Genomic DNA, 14,481 nt, shown 5'->3' on the forward strand with positions numbered 1-14,481 from the left:
CAGTCCGTGTGAGCGTGCCGAGGCCGCGCGGCTGCAGGGCCACGCTGCCCGTGCTGCCCCCCCAGCCCTGGCAGGGAGCTGCAGCTTTTGTCTCCTCCTGAGCACAGGAATTGTGAAGAACTCAGCCCTTGCAAGATCCGGGGGTTCAGGGTATGTTTTGTACTGTGCTTCTGTGTTACATTTCCCTGATCCACTGACGTTGCCGTCTGCTGCAGGAATGGTTCTTCACTTCCAACTCAGCAAGGCATTGTTCTGGGACTAGGTTTGACCACACGTATCTTGAGTGGCCTATCATTCCTTTTCAGAGCAATATAGTTTTTCAAACTGTAACTTAACAAAATAAAAAGAGAAGAAAAATCTGGTAGAAACAAAATGTCTTTATTTTGTGTAAAGAAATTGTAATTTTTTGAAGTAAAACTGAACACTGTTTGATTCATTTCATATCACATTTCTGTTGCTGAGGCCTTTACAGTATGTAGCTAATGTAGCTTCTCTATACCACTGTGGTGCAACATTTGTTTCGAATGGCACTGCATTAATGTCTTATCTACAAATAATGGTTTTCCATACTAAAGCATTTAATATATAGTTGGCCGTTGCCTTTTCTTCTAATATCCATTCAATTAAGTATAGATCTGATACAGGATTCAAAATCTGATATGCCAGGTCTTAGCAACATTTCATACAATGTTCACCAAAGGCTGTTTGGAACAAAAGTCTGTCTTTATTACACTCATGGTCTAGTTTAGTTTTGCCTGAGTGTAAGTGACATTCCACTAAAGCTAAGTATATTGCTGCATGTCATTGTGTAAATTAAATATATGAGATGGAACACAGCCAAGGAGACCTGGCAATTTCTGTTCTTTTTCACTGTTTACAGAAAGTGTGTTTATGTTGCACTCCCTGCTTCTGATATCAAAGATGTAGTAACAAGTCAATGCTTTATGTCAGGATCAGTAGCTCTTTCAAAAGTAGTGAGGATGTGACTTAGGCAGAAACAGGCATTTAAGGACTGAAGGGATAGAGACACAACTGCTCCTCGGAGAACAGCAGTGTGGTGCCAGTGGCTGCTGCAAGTTGCCTACTGTGCTGGGATGTTCTCATTAGATCAGAAGTGAAAAAAGTAAAAATTTGCAAGTGGAAATAAAGACATCCAACATGCTCCACTGTAATGTGGTCCAGCACATACATAATGTTTGTTTTCTTTAACCATCGATTTCTGAAAATGGTAATTGTTAAGAAACAGAAATCATAGTTGTCACCTGGAGCTACATGGTCTCAACAACATGACAGATCTTAGCTCTTCTAAAGTTGAGTTAAAAGAATAGTTCACTTGGAAGGGACCTACAACAATCATCTAGTAGAAATTAATTTACTTTAAAAGTTGCCACGAGCACAAAGGTTTTTCTTGACGAAGAGGGAATGCAGAGAGAGGATATGAATGGCTCTTGAAAGGGCTTGTTTTATGAAATAGTGCTTGGGAGTCTGGATGGCTTGTTTGAGCTGCTGGAGATTTTAGTGGCCCAGATAAGGTTCTCATTAAGGATAGACGTAAGTGCAAAAGCCTCTGTCTTTCTCTGCTTTTTCAGAAAAAAAAACAAACCAACCAAAACAGTGCTCAGACTTCTTCCTCCCTGAACTTCCAGTGGTTGAAACTGAGTGAGCAGTGTGCTATATATTATTTATTTGTCCATTAGCATATTGAAGCCATGTGCCACTTAATGATTTTGTCCAGCTGACTAAGGAGCTGTCATCAGCATAACACTCTCCTATCCTACACTGCATTACATGCCAGCATAGCAACACGGGGCTCCCCGATGTCATCTTCAGGAGTAAGCAGGCTGTGGATTGGGAAGAGGAATGCAGTGGAGGAAGGGACTCACCTTATGGCTAGGTGTTTGACTGCAACTGCAGAGCCAAGAAACTCTTACAGGCACGCAGAAGCCTGGAACCTCAAAAGCCGGTGTCCACAGGACCATAATGTCCCCACTGACATTTTCTGTATGACGTGACGGTAATAAGGAAATATGCTGTAGCATTCCGTTAATGATCCTATCTCCCACGCTACATGGGACAGATTTTGTTTTCTGAAGGTGCCAACTGAGCAAAAGGTGAGCAATTTTGGTGTTCATCTCCGGTTTTCCTCTTAGAAATGGAGCTACGTACTGCCATGGCGGACATCTCACTGCCTCTTTTGTCCTGGGTTAGCATTGCTCTCTCTGAAGTCGGGTTCATATTGGACTCTGCAGTTTCTGTGGTACTGCAGCTAAACATCTGAATCAGACACTTCCTGAACTAGAAAGTTGAAAAAAAGATCAATCAAAACACAGAAGGAATTTTAAAATATCTCTATAAAGCAGTCTGTGTCTTAGCTAAAACTCTTGGAAGTTCTCTCATGAGTCAGTCGTGAACATAAAGAAATAACTCCATAAAATATATTTGCATGTGCCACCATGAACAACTCCAAAACTGAGAAATAATGATGTCCTAAAAAGACCCAGACTACTGGAAAATCTTACTCTAAAATACGATTTTCCTCTTCTGCTTGTTACTAACCACATCTAATGGTCAGAATTGGTCATTTCTCCTGGGTCATGAGTTGCTTTCATATGCTAATACCCAGCTGTTCAAAGATGGTTTGTTTCCATGTTGTTCACAGCCATGAGCAGGGTAAGACCAGCATACATCTGCCAGGCATTGGGAGATCAGGGTACTGTTCATAGGATGTAAGACAAGCAACAGCTCTTTTTGCAAGACTGAATAAATAAATCACTTCTTATTCACTTTACTATTTTTCTTCTTTTCACTTATATGTTTATATTCTGCTTGATGCCACCACTCTTAGTAGCTGCATCTATTGCATAAATCTATTCAAGTTTATTGTCATACCTGTCATCACAGTGAACATGTCACTCTAGTTCATCCCCTTGTCAATTCTTCTTCTCTGCATCCAATCCTCTGCCCCCATTCCAGAGAAGAAAGCTCCCTGTCCCACAGCTACATGCAACACTTCTGCCCTCCCTGTACATACAACCACAAATGCAGCATTTCCCCTGGCACAAATTCAAGCTATTGAAAACTTCCACCTCACCTCAAAAGCAACTCACTGGTGCTGCATTCCTAAAGAATTATAAAAATGTACTGAGACAGTCTTGAAATAGAATTTTCATACAGAAAACTAACTGATGTTCACTAAGTGCTGATTCTCCTTTATAATATCTAAATCTAATAATTATTAATATTAATATTTTAATAATGCATAGAGGCTTACACTGTCTTCCAGTAGGTAGAGATACAGTGATTTTTTGTTTAGTTCTAAATGCCAGATATTGCAATGCTAGTTAACTAACATGTAGGCAGGTAGAAATAATTCATTATAAAGCAAGACAAAATAACAAAATATGAGTGTTAAAGACACTTTAAGAGCATACAGTACCTGTTTGTTCATAAACACATAAATAATGGGATTATAAACAGTAGCTGTTTTGGAAAAGAAAGCTGGAACTGCTGCCAGACGAGGATCCAGCTCCATGGAGGGGCACGCAGTGACTAGGATAGAAAAGGCGGCGTATGGCATCCAGCAGATGAGAAAGGCAATGATCATAACAACCACCATCCTCGTCACTTGTCTTTCAGGTTTCCTGATAGTTCCCAGATTGCCTTGTGTATCCGACACCTTTAAAGAGAAGGCAGAAGATTCCAGAAAACCAACGATAAGGCCTCCAACCAGTGGATGTAGTGAGCAGGCTAATGATCTGCCATGCTAGAAGAAAAGTCCTACTCTTCTTGAGTATGACAGCACATAAGGATGCTGTTGCTGGACCACAGGGTGTCAATGTTACTGCTGAGGGACATGAATTACTGTATACTCTCATTATTAAATTTTCCTTACCTTAAATATCTTTGTATTTTTTATTGTCAAAGTGAAAGCAAAAAGTAATTTCTAGGGCAATCTCTGTCTAGAAATCTAGCTGCAGTCAGGCACAACGGCAGCCTGTAGAGACACCCCCAAGCTAGCTTCAGCCAAGTCAGGAGGAACGAAGCGACGGCGCAGGTTTGCTGTCCAGCCTCACGACAGTTAATCAAGCTCAGGTGACTTCATTGCCCCAAGGCAATGCAGAAATACTTTTAAATTCCATCTATGAGAAAAGTAATTCTAATGATTTTAGTCAGATGAGAGACAAGACTTGGCCACTATTTAGAATGCCAAATAACAGAATACAATGACCTTGGCAGAAGGAGTGACTGGCAGTATCTGATCACAATAAGTTACCTCTAAAAATATGAAACTGAAATTTTGACTACATTTTTAGGTGGTACAACTTGCCATACATCACTAACTTCGACGGAGCTACCTCAGCTTACAGCAGCTCTGGATCTGCACAAAGACTGCGCTGATAAATCTGCACTTCTTGGCTTGCAGGAAAGCTGACTAGAGAACATTTTGTCTAAACTGGTAGGAGCAGTGTCCTTCTCTTTCGCTCTTCTGTTCTTTTTGTGAAATGCATTTGCTGCTGTCCTGACAAAAGAGTTCATGTACAGCAAAGTATAATGAAAAGCACAATTCCATAACAAGGCAAATATGAGCAGAAAATATGCCTTGAACTGGCCTTGCAGCCAACCAACTTCAACCTTATCTACAGAACTGTCTTCTGCTATAGTTGGCCCAAGGGTGCCGTGAGCAGCAATGGGCTGGTGCTGCTGTTCACATTCAACTTGGGACACTTGTTGTGTCTAATACTGAAATCAACCTCTCCCAGCCTTTTAACCTTCTCTCCCCTAAATGAATCCTGGAGGAAATCAAGAAAAATCTGTTTAGAGGAATCACAATGTCACCTGAAGTACACATGTTCCAATTTGTATTTTCTAATGAGAAAACAAAATATTTTTTGAATTTCCCTTCTGTTTTGTTTTACTTAGAGAAAAACGACACTCAGAATAAACACAAGAATTTGACTATCCCAGATACTTTAAAAACATCAGTAAATTGAAAAAAAGACAAGGCAGCTTTGCAGTAAGTAGATATAACAATATTGTCCCAAAACATTGTCTCAAAATCCTGTTCCAGTTAGGAATTTTCCTACTCTGTTATCTTCTTCTTTTTCACTTTTTGCAGATTCTCTTTTGGATCAAGTCAACATAATCATTAAATAAAATCCAAAAGCATTTATCGTAATCTAATATTTTATTTACTAATCAGCATTACATTATTTACAAATGCTACATCTTATTCTGCATGTGTTATAGAGTATCAGCCAGCTCTCTTGACATTTACAAATGCAGTCATTTTAAGCTAAATTCTGATTTATCTGGTTTGAGTCTTAAGATACATCACTGAATTGAAGTAAAATTGTAAATAAACCAATACTGTGTCATTCAGTTTCTTTATGTATGAGGCAGATGTTCTTTCATTTCTATGATGCTTGGCTAATGAGAGGTACTGACTAGTAATGCAAACTGCACACTTTGAAAAATCATTTCTAACCATAGCATGAATTTCTGTGCATAAGGACAATTACAGAACAAGGGATAATAACAGAGAGCGTTTGCTGCCTAGAAATTTGATCTGCTTATGTCTGATGTTGATATACAATCAAACACAAAAATTCCAAATGTTTGCATACATACACATTTAACACGTTTACTTTTAAGTGTTGCTTCTTACCTTTCTCAGCTTCCGCATCAGTTTTCCATAGGATACCAAAATCACCAACAGAGGCACTACAAAACAGGTGGCGAAGAATGCCATAATGTACGTGTGGTCGGTATAAGCTCCTGAGTACCTGTAAAAACCACAAAATACATTGCGTATGTATTACTAATATGTGTTCTTATTATTTTCTTCAAGTATTAATTTTGCTCTTCAAAGTTGTCACTAGTATTTTCGTCAGCTGTTTTTATTCAAAAAGTGCTCCTTTACAAGTCTGGTCATATCACCAGATGGAGCCCTGGGCCATCTCCTTGGCCGCGAGCTGGGACAGGATCCTATAACCACAGGCAGAGGATCATAGAACTGTGGGACAGTTCAGGTGGGAAGGGACATGTAGCCCAACCTCCTGCTCAAAGTGGAGTCAGCTATGGGGTCAGACCAGGTTGCTCAGGGCTTTGTCCAGTCTTCTGAAAAATCTGTCTCCTTGTCCTCTTTGAATCCTCACAAAAAGCACAAGGTATAGCATGGTTATTTGCATTAGAGATGGAAGACACGTCCTTTAGGGATTTAAAATGTTTCGTTGTTTTTTTTTTAAATCTGTTCTTGGCAAATTTTTCTGTTTTGTTACAATTTTCTTTTTCATTTTTGCAGAGATGTACATAATCTTTAAACCTTTCCTTCAAATTCTTGCCCCTGAGATGTCCTAAGCTGCAAGTTTCATTTCTTTACCATACTGTGCAAGAGTGGCCTTACCAGTTAGGCTCACATGTAGTTCCAATCTTACTGGTGGTGTAACTGCTCCAACCCATTGTTGGTGGAATGGTCCAAATGAAGGAAAAGGTCCACACAAAGGCAATACCTAGGGCTGCATGCTTCCCCCTCAAGCGCATATTTCCCAATGGGCGGCAGATCACAACGTACCGCTCAAAAGCCAACAGAGCAAGAGACCAGAGAGCAACAATGCCTATGGTAAGAAAACACAGTCATCATCAAAAAGTGGGTAGATTCACTGAAAAGCAAACACTATCTCACATCACGGAATCACAGGATTGTTTAGGTTGAAAGGCATCTCTGAAGGTCATCTAGTTCAACATCCCCTCCACTCAAGCACAGTCCACAGGGCAGGTTGTCCAGGACCAAGTCCAGTTGGATTTGGAGTATCTCCACAAATGGAGACTCCACTATCTCACTGGGCAACCTGTTCCAGTGTTTGACCACCCACCACATCAGGTACCTTTTCCACCAGCCCGAGTTGTGAAAGGATGTGCAATTTATGTCCATTAGTCTAATATTTATTAAGAGCACAAGATTTTCATATTAGTCTAGTTTGTCAGTCTACAGCATGACCACAAAACCAAGCAACTCATCAGGCCATTTAACTGATGACAACTTTTTTTTTTCATTTGATTCTACTCTGAAAAGCTGCAAATTATGTGTAGCTTCCAAATCAACAAATTGAGATATATCTTCAAAACACTATCTTTGCAAGAAATGTCACATTTTGGACTGTCACAAAACTCCAATCTACAGACAGCAGCTCACAACATCAAATTATCAGTTTATTAGGCACATATCACCTGGTTGGCCACCGAAATCTTGAAATAGACTGATCTTTCTCCATGGGACATGGCTTACATGCCACAAACTGATGCAGTAGCATTGTCCCTCACCAACATTCCCTCTGTGTAGCTTGAACATGCTGAGAGCAACTGTGAGACTCCTTTTCAGGCTGAGGATCAGCAATGTGTTTGGTTTAGAGCAGTGACAGAGTTCGAACGCTGTCTTTACTAAGCAGATTCAGAAACAGGAACAGAGAGGCAGAACGAACGTCTATCTCAAGTGAGTAGATGGCCCATTTTAAACTAATCATTTATTCTGCAGAGGTGTGTTTACACAGGGAACCATGTGCTGTGGATTTCCCCTTTTACAGTACTTCTAATACTTCTCGTGTAGTTAGTAATACAAAACCAAGAAAAAGAATCACAAAAAGTCATAGGGGTGACTGTTACAGATGTGTCATGGTTCCTCAGAACTACTGGAGGGGAGCTAACACAAAATATTTCTGTGCCCAGATATCTTCTACAGTTTAAGAGCAGCCACTCACTCTTTTTCTCTCTATTTATCCATATACGCAGACACCTAAATATAAACCTTGAAAACAGTTACACATAGTGAATTTTTTTTCTGACATTGTTTCAACACCCCCCCCCCAGCAATGCTGTTATTCTATTAGCAAGCTTTTCCTCATTACATATCCAGTACATCCAATGATCAGTATAAATGCAACAAGCCGCTGATACATGACCGTGGTACATGTTACTGACTCACACATAAGATCCACTACAGAACACACGTAACTGAGGAAAGAAGCTGTGAGTTCAAAGGCATGCAAAGTCAGGGACTTGGGAAGCTGCAGGGTAGCTGGTGGAATACACTGAAGGAAGTTGAAGGAAAAAAAAGGACATACACCTGCAAACAAAATGAAGCTTACCAAAAAATGTGACAGCAAATCCTTCCAGTACACAAGCCCAGTATCCCATATAAAAATAACCTTTCAGATTTGTTAAAAAGCTGATGATGCCACCAGTGAGTGAGACCAGGAAATCAGCCACAGACAAATTGACTATAACATAATTGACAGGTTGTCTCAACTGCTTGAACTTCAAAGTCACCAAGATTACAGCCAGGTTCTCAGCAAGTGACAGGGAGGTCACCACCAACATTACTGCTGCCAGAAGCCTGAAGTGCCAGGGCTGGATGGAGTCCAAGGGATGACGGAAGGGATCCCATCTGGCAGGACCAGAGGAACTGGACAACAGCGACTCATTTTCAGCTGCTCTGAATGCATCCATTTTTTCTCTCTCGCTAGCAAAAAAATATTGTATAATATTGGCGTTTCTAATCTGTAAATAACATTCAGGATTAAAAGGAGAAATTTGCTGTCTCCAACAGAAATGTGAACAAACGCTCCATCCTTCTGCTTTCCAGTAGTAGTCCAGGAAACAAAGTTTTGGTCAGAGGAAAGTTCAGTGCTGCGCAGTGAATGTGGGAACAGGGATGAGCAAAATAATCTCTTGGAGCAACTTCTGCCCCTCTCTGCCAGCAGTCTCCCGCCTCTCCTGCTGCAGCGGTCTTGATCTGTAGCGAAACCCAGCTACAGGAGCTGCAGGTTCCCTCCTTCCACGGCAGCCAACAGCAGCGCTGAAATATCCCCCAGATCATCCCTACTCGGGGGGGGGGGCGAATGAAGCGTTGGCTTCGGCCCCTCCCTGACCCTTAGCACAGTGAAAATGAAGCTTTTCTCCTGCTAAGAGCGAGGGTGGAGTGACCTTCCTCCTGCCCTGCACTGCTGGGAGCACCCTGAGGGGTGCTCAGCCCACCTGGCTTCTTTTCTTGAAAGAAACTGCACTATAAACCCCTGCCCACACCTCAGGCTAGTTTATGGCTTCAGAACTGAAGCTCTAAATTAACTAAGTTTTCTGTGTTATTCAGTGGAATTTTGGTTTCTATCAGAGACAGTATAGATGTTATCCCTGATGACCGCATAATGGTTTTAACTGTGGCTTCAGCACTAAAAACTCAAAAGATGCACAAAAATATTTAAAGATAGCATTTGTAAATACATGAAAAGAAATAAAATCAGTGCAGCATGACAACAGACAGCAGGAAAATTAATAGCTAGTCACATATTTCTGATAAAAATGATTGGATGTATCTGAACTCTTTAATAATCGTTAGCAGTTAGGGTTACTTGTGTTTGTTTCCCAAGATGAGCGGCTCAGTTATCTCTGCACCTTAATGAAAAAATGCTGTGACAGATATGTCAGTACTCCCGTTCTAAAGAGCTCCCAGTAATTATTCCACAAATTAAGCTGGATACCTGTCCTGGCTTCCAAGAATATGGAAATCATTCAGCTATGTTGTAAGTGAGATAATTGTTAGAGACCGCGATTGTTAATTAGAGCCTCAGAGAATTAACCAGAGTCAAAAATACAAAAGCAATCCAGTTCTTGTCTTAGAAAGTTCACACTTTGGACACACACCATATACAAAACACTAATAAACAAACAGGAGCTGGAGTGAGAGTGAAAATGACTAACTACCTGTCCATACTTTCCCTTGGTTTGTATTTGCTTTGGTTTGTACATGAAACACCTTGTTAACAAAGGTTAAAATCTTTTGGTATGCAGGAATGGAATCAAAAGGGTTTCTGGACACTGGCAGAAAGAGTTATGCATCAGAAAAATTCTGAATATTTTGAACTAAAAAAATAGTAAATCTTACTTACCACAACCAATATAACAAAGACATTTTTAAATGGTTAGTATATACTCAACTGAAAAGGAAAGAGACCATGCTTAACCAGATCAAATCTAGTAACAAAAAATACTCACACAATAATACCTATTCAACAAGAATATTAAAAAAATTCCAAGTATCATAAATAAGAGAAGGATCAACACACTACAACGTTCAAATGCCTCTAGACAGCCCTTGTATAGCACGATCCAGCATAGTTCCACTGCCTGCCTACTACCGCAGAAGATCTGGACCACAACTTTAAAATCAAGCTTGAATATTACGTTGTTTAAAATCATACATGATTTTAAATTCTTGTGGGTGTCAGAACAAAACTAGAACTCTGAATTTAGCATACAAAAAAGTAATATCTGGACTTCTCTAAAGTACAAATTTACTGACTGTACATTGACATCCCTTCAACAAATGGATAACTATTGTTTCCAGTGATTTTGTTGTTGTTTCATACTGTCATATTGTTCAAGTTGTTTGTATGAGGCGTGATTTGGTTACAATTTAAATGCATTCTCTTGTGCTTCCTCTTATACTGTCTTGGTTGTCTGTTTTACTTGTCTTGTTTCTCTTCTTCAGCAGGTTAACTTCATCACTGGAAGTGATTCTCTGCAACGTGCTCTCTTACTACAACTTAGAGCAGCCGCACTTCTTCCAGCATCAAGGGTCTGCATTTGCTGCTTTGCTCTACATTTGCTACCCCTCTTGCACTGCAGGCTTTTTTCTTTTTTTTTTTCCCCAAATAATATAGATATGGATTTTTTTTTTCAATGTTGTTGTGAGACTTTTTTCTGAAATCAATATCTGATAAATTCAGAAAGACAAAGCATTGCTTTATGAACATAGGGAGAACAGGAGCATCTAAGATGTGTAGCCCCCATTTAAAGAACTGTTCTCCAGCATTACATCACAAGATCTTTATCTCCTTTTATTAAGGTCTCATTTTCCATTAGTGCCAAATCCCTTTTCCTGGACTTCCGTGTACTGAAAGTTTATTGATAAACTTGGAGCACATGCAAACCGAGGAGTCCATGTGCACCATACCTCACACATCTGGCCTACTGCAGTCTCCATTTTCTCGGCCAGAGTTGAAGCACGATTTGCTCCTTAGCAAAGCTGTTCCTGACTCACACGCCTTTTGAAGAGGTAAGGTGGCAGACAATAAAAAAGCCTCAGGTTATGGTTAAACTGCTGCTAGTTGGAGCAGAGAACACACGGTCAGTGAGGTGAAGAGAATGTGTAACTAACAGCACTTGTGTAACATGCCCACAGTAATTCCAGCTGTTAGACAAAATTGGGATGACAAGAACTGTGCTAACCGAGATCAAATCTGGTGCCTGAAATTGTATGTGGCAGTTAGAGAACTAGCCCCAATTTACCATTCCCACAAGACACAAACAGGGAAATGAGCTATAAAATCAGTGTGATATTTAAGTGGTGCACTTGAACTGGCATACAACAGTCAGTCCCAAGATGCTGCCACCCAGTGACAACAGTGTCCTTCTCTCCTCAAAGCAATTGTGAAAGTTTGCTTTGTCACCAAGAAAGATTTGGTTTAGTCACATTTAATCAGAGCAAACAGCATTTTCTGCTGTACAGACGTTTTGTGAGAATCTGAAGTGAAGGATCCCACTTTTGGTACAACCAAACTGGCTGCTGTGTCATGCACAAGTGCCATCTCAGGGGTGGACCTGGCCACTCCATTAGCTTCTATTTTGAAAAAAACAAAACAAGAAAATCCAACCAGGGAATCAGGCACTCATCATTTCTGTGACCAAATGGTGCTGACCCAATGCACCCACACAGACTGCTTCCAGCACACATGGATACTCCATCCCTTCAGAACATCCAGCCTCTGGGCCAGCAACTGAGCTGAAGCTGGTATTTCTCCCTTGCCAGATACCACTACGGATTGTGTTAAACCACTCTGAAATGAGGGTGTCTGGCCTGAGTGTCCCTGCAGGGAAGCTGTGGTTGCAAATGTCTGCACAAGCTTGGAGGTGGCAGCACAAGAGAGCTGCCCTCGGCTCCCGGCAACGGGAAACCCCAGCTGCCCTCCCAGAGAAACCGCCTCTGCAGGGCCCAACGGGACCACTGGCTGCACTGGTTTGGGCTGGCTGCTACAGCAGAAAGGCAGTAAGAGCTGGTGAAAGCTGCAGGGAAGAGCACAGCTGGGTGTGGAGGATGTGGCTGTGGGAGAAGCAGGACAGTGAGTGCTCCTCGGGCTGGGCAGGCAGCGAGAGGCTTCGGGCAGGCGGAAGGGAGGAAGGGTCAATAAGAAGCTTGAGGGGAAATCATCAACTTCAAAGCAGAGCAAAGCTTCAAACATATCAGGCAGAAATCAGTCTTACCAATTCTGGGTTGTGTTTGGGTTTTTTAAATAAAATATTAAAAAAACAGCAGCAAGAGAGGTCTATGAATGACCTTGGAATTAAGTGTATTTATATTCGACTAAAAGGAATATAAAAGCATATTTCACTACAGTATTTTTAAAAACACATATAGTAAGGCCACATTTTTTTTCTGCCTTCAGTAGGGGAGACACAGAAGAGCACTTAGTTCCAATTAGAAATTAAGCAGAAATTATGGTGATTTATGCATAGAGACTGTTAGAGATTACATTACAAATCTAGAAACTACAACTCTCAAATCACTTCAGCAAACATGCTCTTTCTGAGTCCAATTAACCACAGAAACACGAACGGGCTGAGGCTGGCAGGGGCCTCTGGAGAGCTCCAGTCCAGCCCCTTGCCCAAAGCAGGGACAGCCACAGCAGGCTGTTGGGGTCGTGTCCAGTCAGGTCTTTAATGTCTCCATGGGTGGACCCTTCACAACCCCTCAGGGCAACCTGCTTCTGTGTTTGACAACCCTTACTGTAAAGACTTTTCTTATTTTTAATTATTATTTTTTTAATCTAAGAATGAAAAATTAAATACAGCTTCACATTAATTATCAGTGTTACACATACAGTTTATTATAGGGCTCCATCTAACCTTTTCATGCCTGGAGAGGTTCAAGGAAAGCACTTCCGAAACCTCATAGCAGACTTGAGAACCCTGCTGCAGGGCTCATCTCATTTACTTGCTCTTGGTACAGGCCCACATGCTCTTAGAATCTGTTGAAACGTGAGTGCAGGAAAAAGGTTTTCCATTCAAGGAAACTTCTGGAAATTTAAACAAATATTCTCCTCCTGCTGCCTGTCTAAACCATAACCATTCAGAGTGAACATCAGCAGTGGGAGTAGAGGAGGGAATCTTTACTCCTGTGCAGTACTGCACTATAAAGACAGTGTAAAGCACCTTCATATAACCCATTCAGAAGCTTCTATGGGAGGATACTTTGTCTAAAAAAAACCACCTGAACATCCAAGAGCAAATGCAAAAAATCATCAGTAAAGTGGGCTTTTCCAGTTGATCAGGCTGTGTCACAGAAGCATTTGTTTCTAGGTGGTCAGTTTGTGAGTGTGCCTGTACAGAGAGCACTCCAGATGTTGGCACCTGTTTTTCTTTAAACTGATTTCCTCCATCCATTTCTTTTTTTTTTTTTAGCTGCAGTTTTATTTTCTCACAGTTACTGAAAGCCAGCAATTACACATTTGAAGTCTGTTCTCAGAAAACACTGAACTATCATAATGGAAAAATTTTGTCCTCGCCCTTTTGAGTGACTTGGAGGGATTATTTTGCTGGCTTATTAGAAAAATGGGAGTGGAGATTTCCTTTTGTCAAAAGATAAGAGATGTGTACAAAAGAGGCGTTCTACACTGGGAAAGATACCAGCATAGTTGCAGGAATTTCAGTAACCAGCAACAGATAACAAAGCTGGTAGCTAAAAAAAAACCAACACATGTTCTGTTAACTATGAATAAGAAACTGATTCAAATTAAAAAAAACCCAACACATATTGAACATCAGAAAAGGAAACAATTTGTTAGCAGGCTGCATTTACTTAAGACGTATGAACAATATCTTGCAGCTGGGGCCTCATCTAAGCAGGTAAGACTGTAAGTTATCATAGCACAGTGCTTTGCAAAGCACAGTTAAACCCAGTTCCTTGGGCATTCCATAAAAGCAGTCAAGTAAAAGGCAATGATTTCACACTTGTACTGATTCTGACTGAAATTATTTTGCTGTCATTATGAAAGTTTTTCTACAGATTTTTGAGTTTCATTCACTTGCTTTCACATGATACTAACCTGATAACACTCCAGTAAAAGAAATCTTCATCTTAACAATAAGCAATAAATTCAATATGCATTGAAAGAGCTGACTATGTCATTATAGTGAGCAAAAGAATCCTGCAATGGTTTGTTTTTCCTCATAAACTGTATATTCCACAAAAGATCAGTGCGAATTGTTACCCAGTGTATTCCCCTGGTGGTTTAAAGTAAAAAACTGTTCACATGATATTTCTTATTTAAGAGGATTTTTCTATTATGAAATCTTCACTCAGAGGAAAAAGGACTTCCTCGTGCAAGAAATCCTACTGTCTTGAGAGGGATCATGTACATGAGAATCTTCAGT

The 14,481-nt window shown here is 40.6% G+C and overlaps 1 protein-coding gene across 1 annotated transcript; it reads right to left on the reverse strand.

Moving 5' to 3' along the window:
* Positions 1 to 2,064: 2,064 nt before the first annotated feature.
* LOC104370680 (vertebrate ancient opsin) lies at positions 2,065 to 8,502 on the reverse strand. The gene is made up of 5 exons (XM_009979275.2): positions 8,142 to 8,502; positions 6,404 to 6,614; positions 5,666 to 5,783; positions 3,437 to 3,676; positions 2,065 to 2,295 (listed from the first exon to the last, which is right to left on the reverse strand). The coding sequence occupies exons 1-5, from the start codon at positions 8,500 to 8,502 to the stop codon at positions 2,065 to 2,067; spliced, it is 1,161 nt and encodes a 386-aa protein (XP_009977577.1).
* Positions 8,503 to 14,481: the final 5,979 nt, after the last annotated feature.

The sequence above is a fragment of the Tauraco erythrolophus genome, chromosome 9 (assembly GCF_009769465.1).
Source record: "Tauraco erythrolophus isolate bTauEry1 chromosome 9, bTauEry1.pri, whole genome shotgun sequence".
NCBI classification, from domain to species: Eukaryota; Metazoa; Chordata; class Aves; order Musophagiformes; family Musophagidae; genus Tauraco; species Tauraco erythrolophus.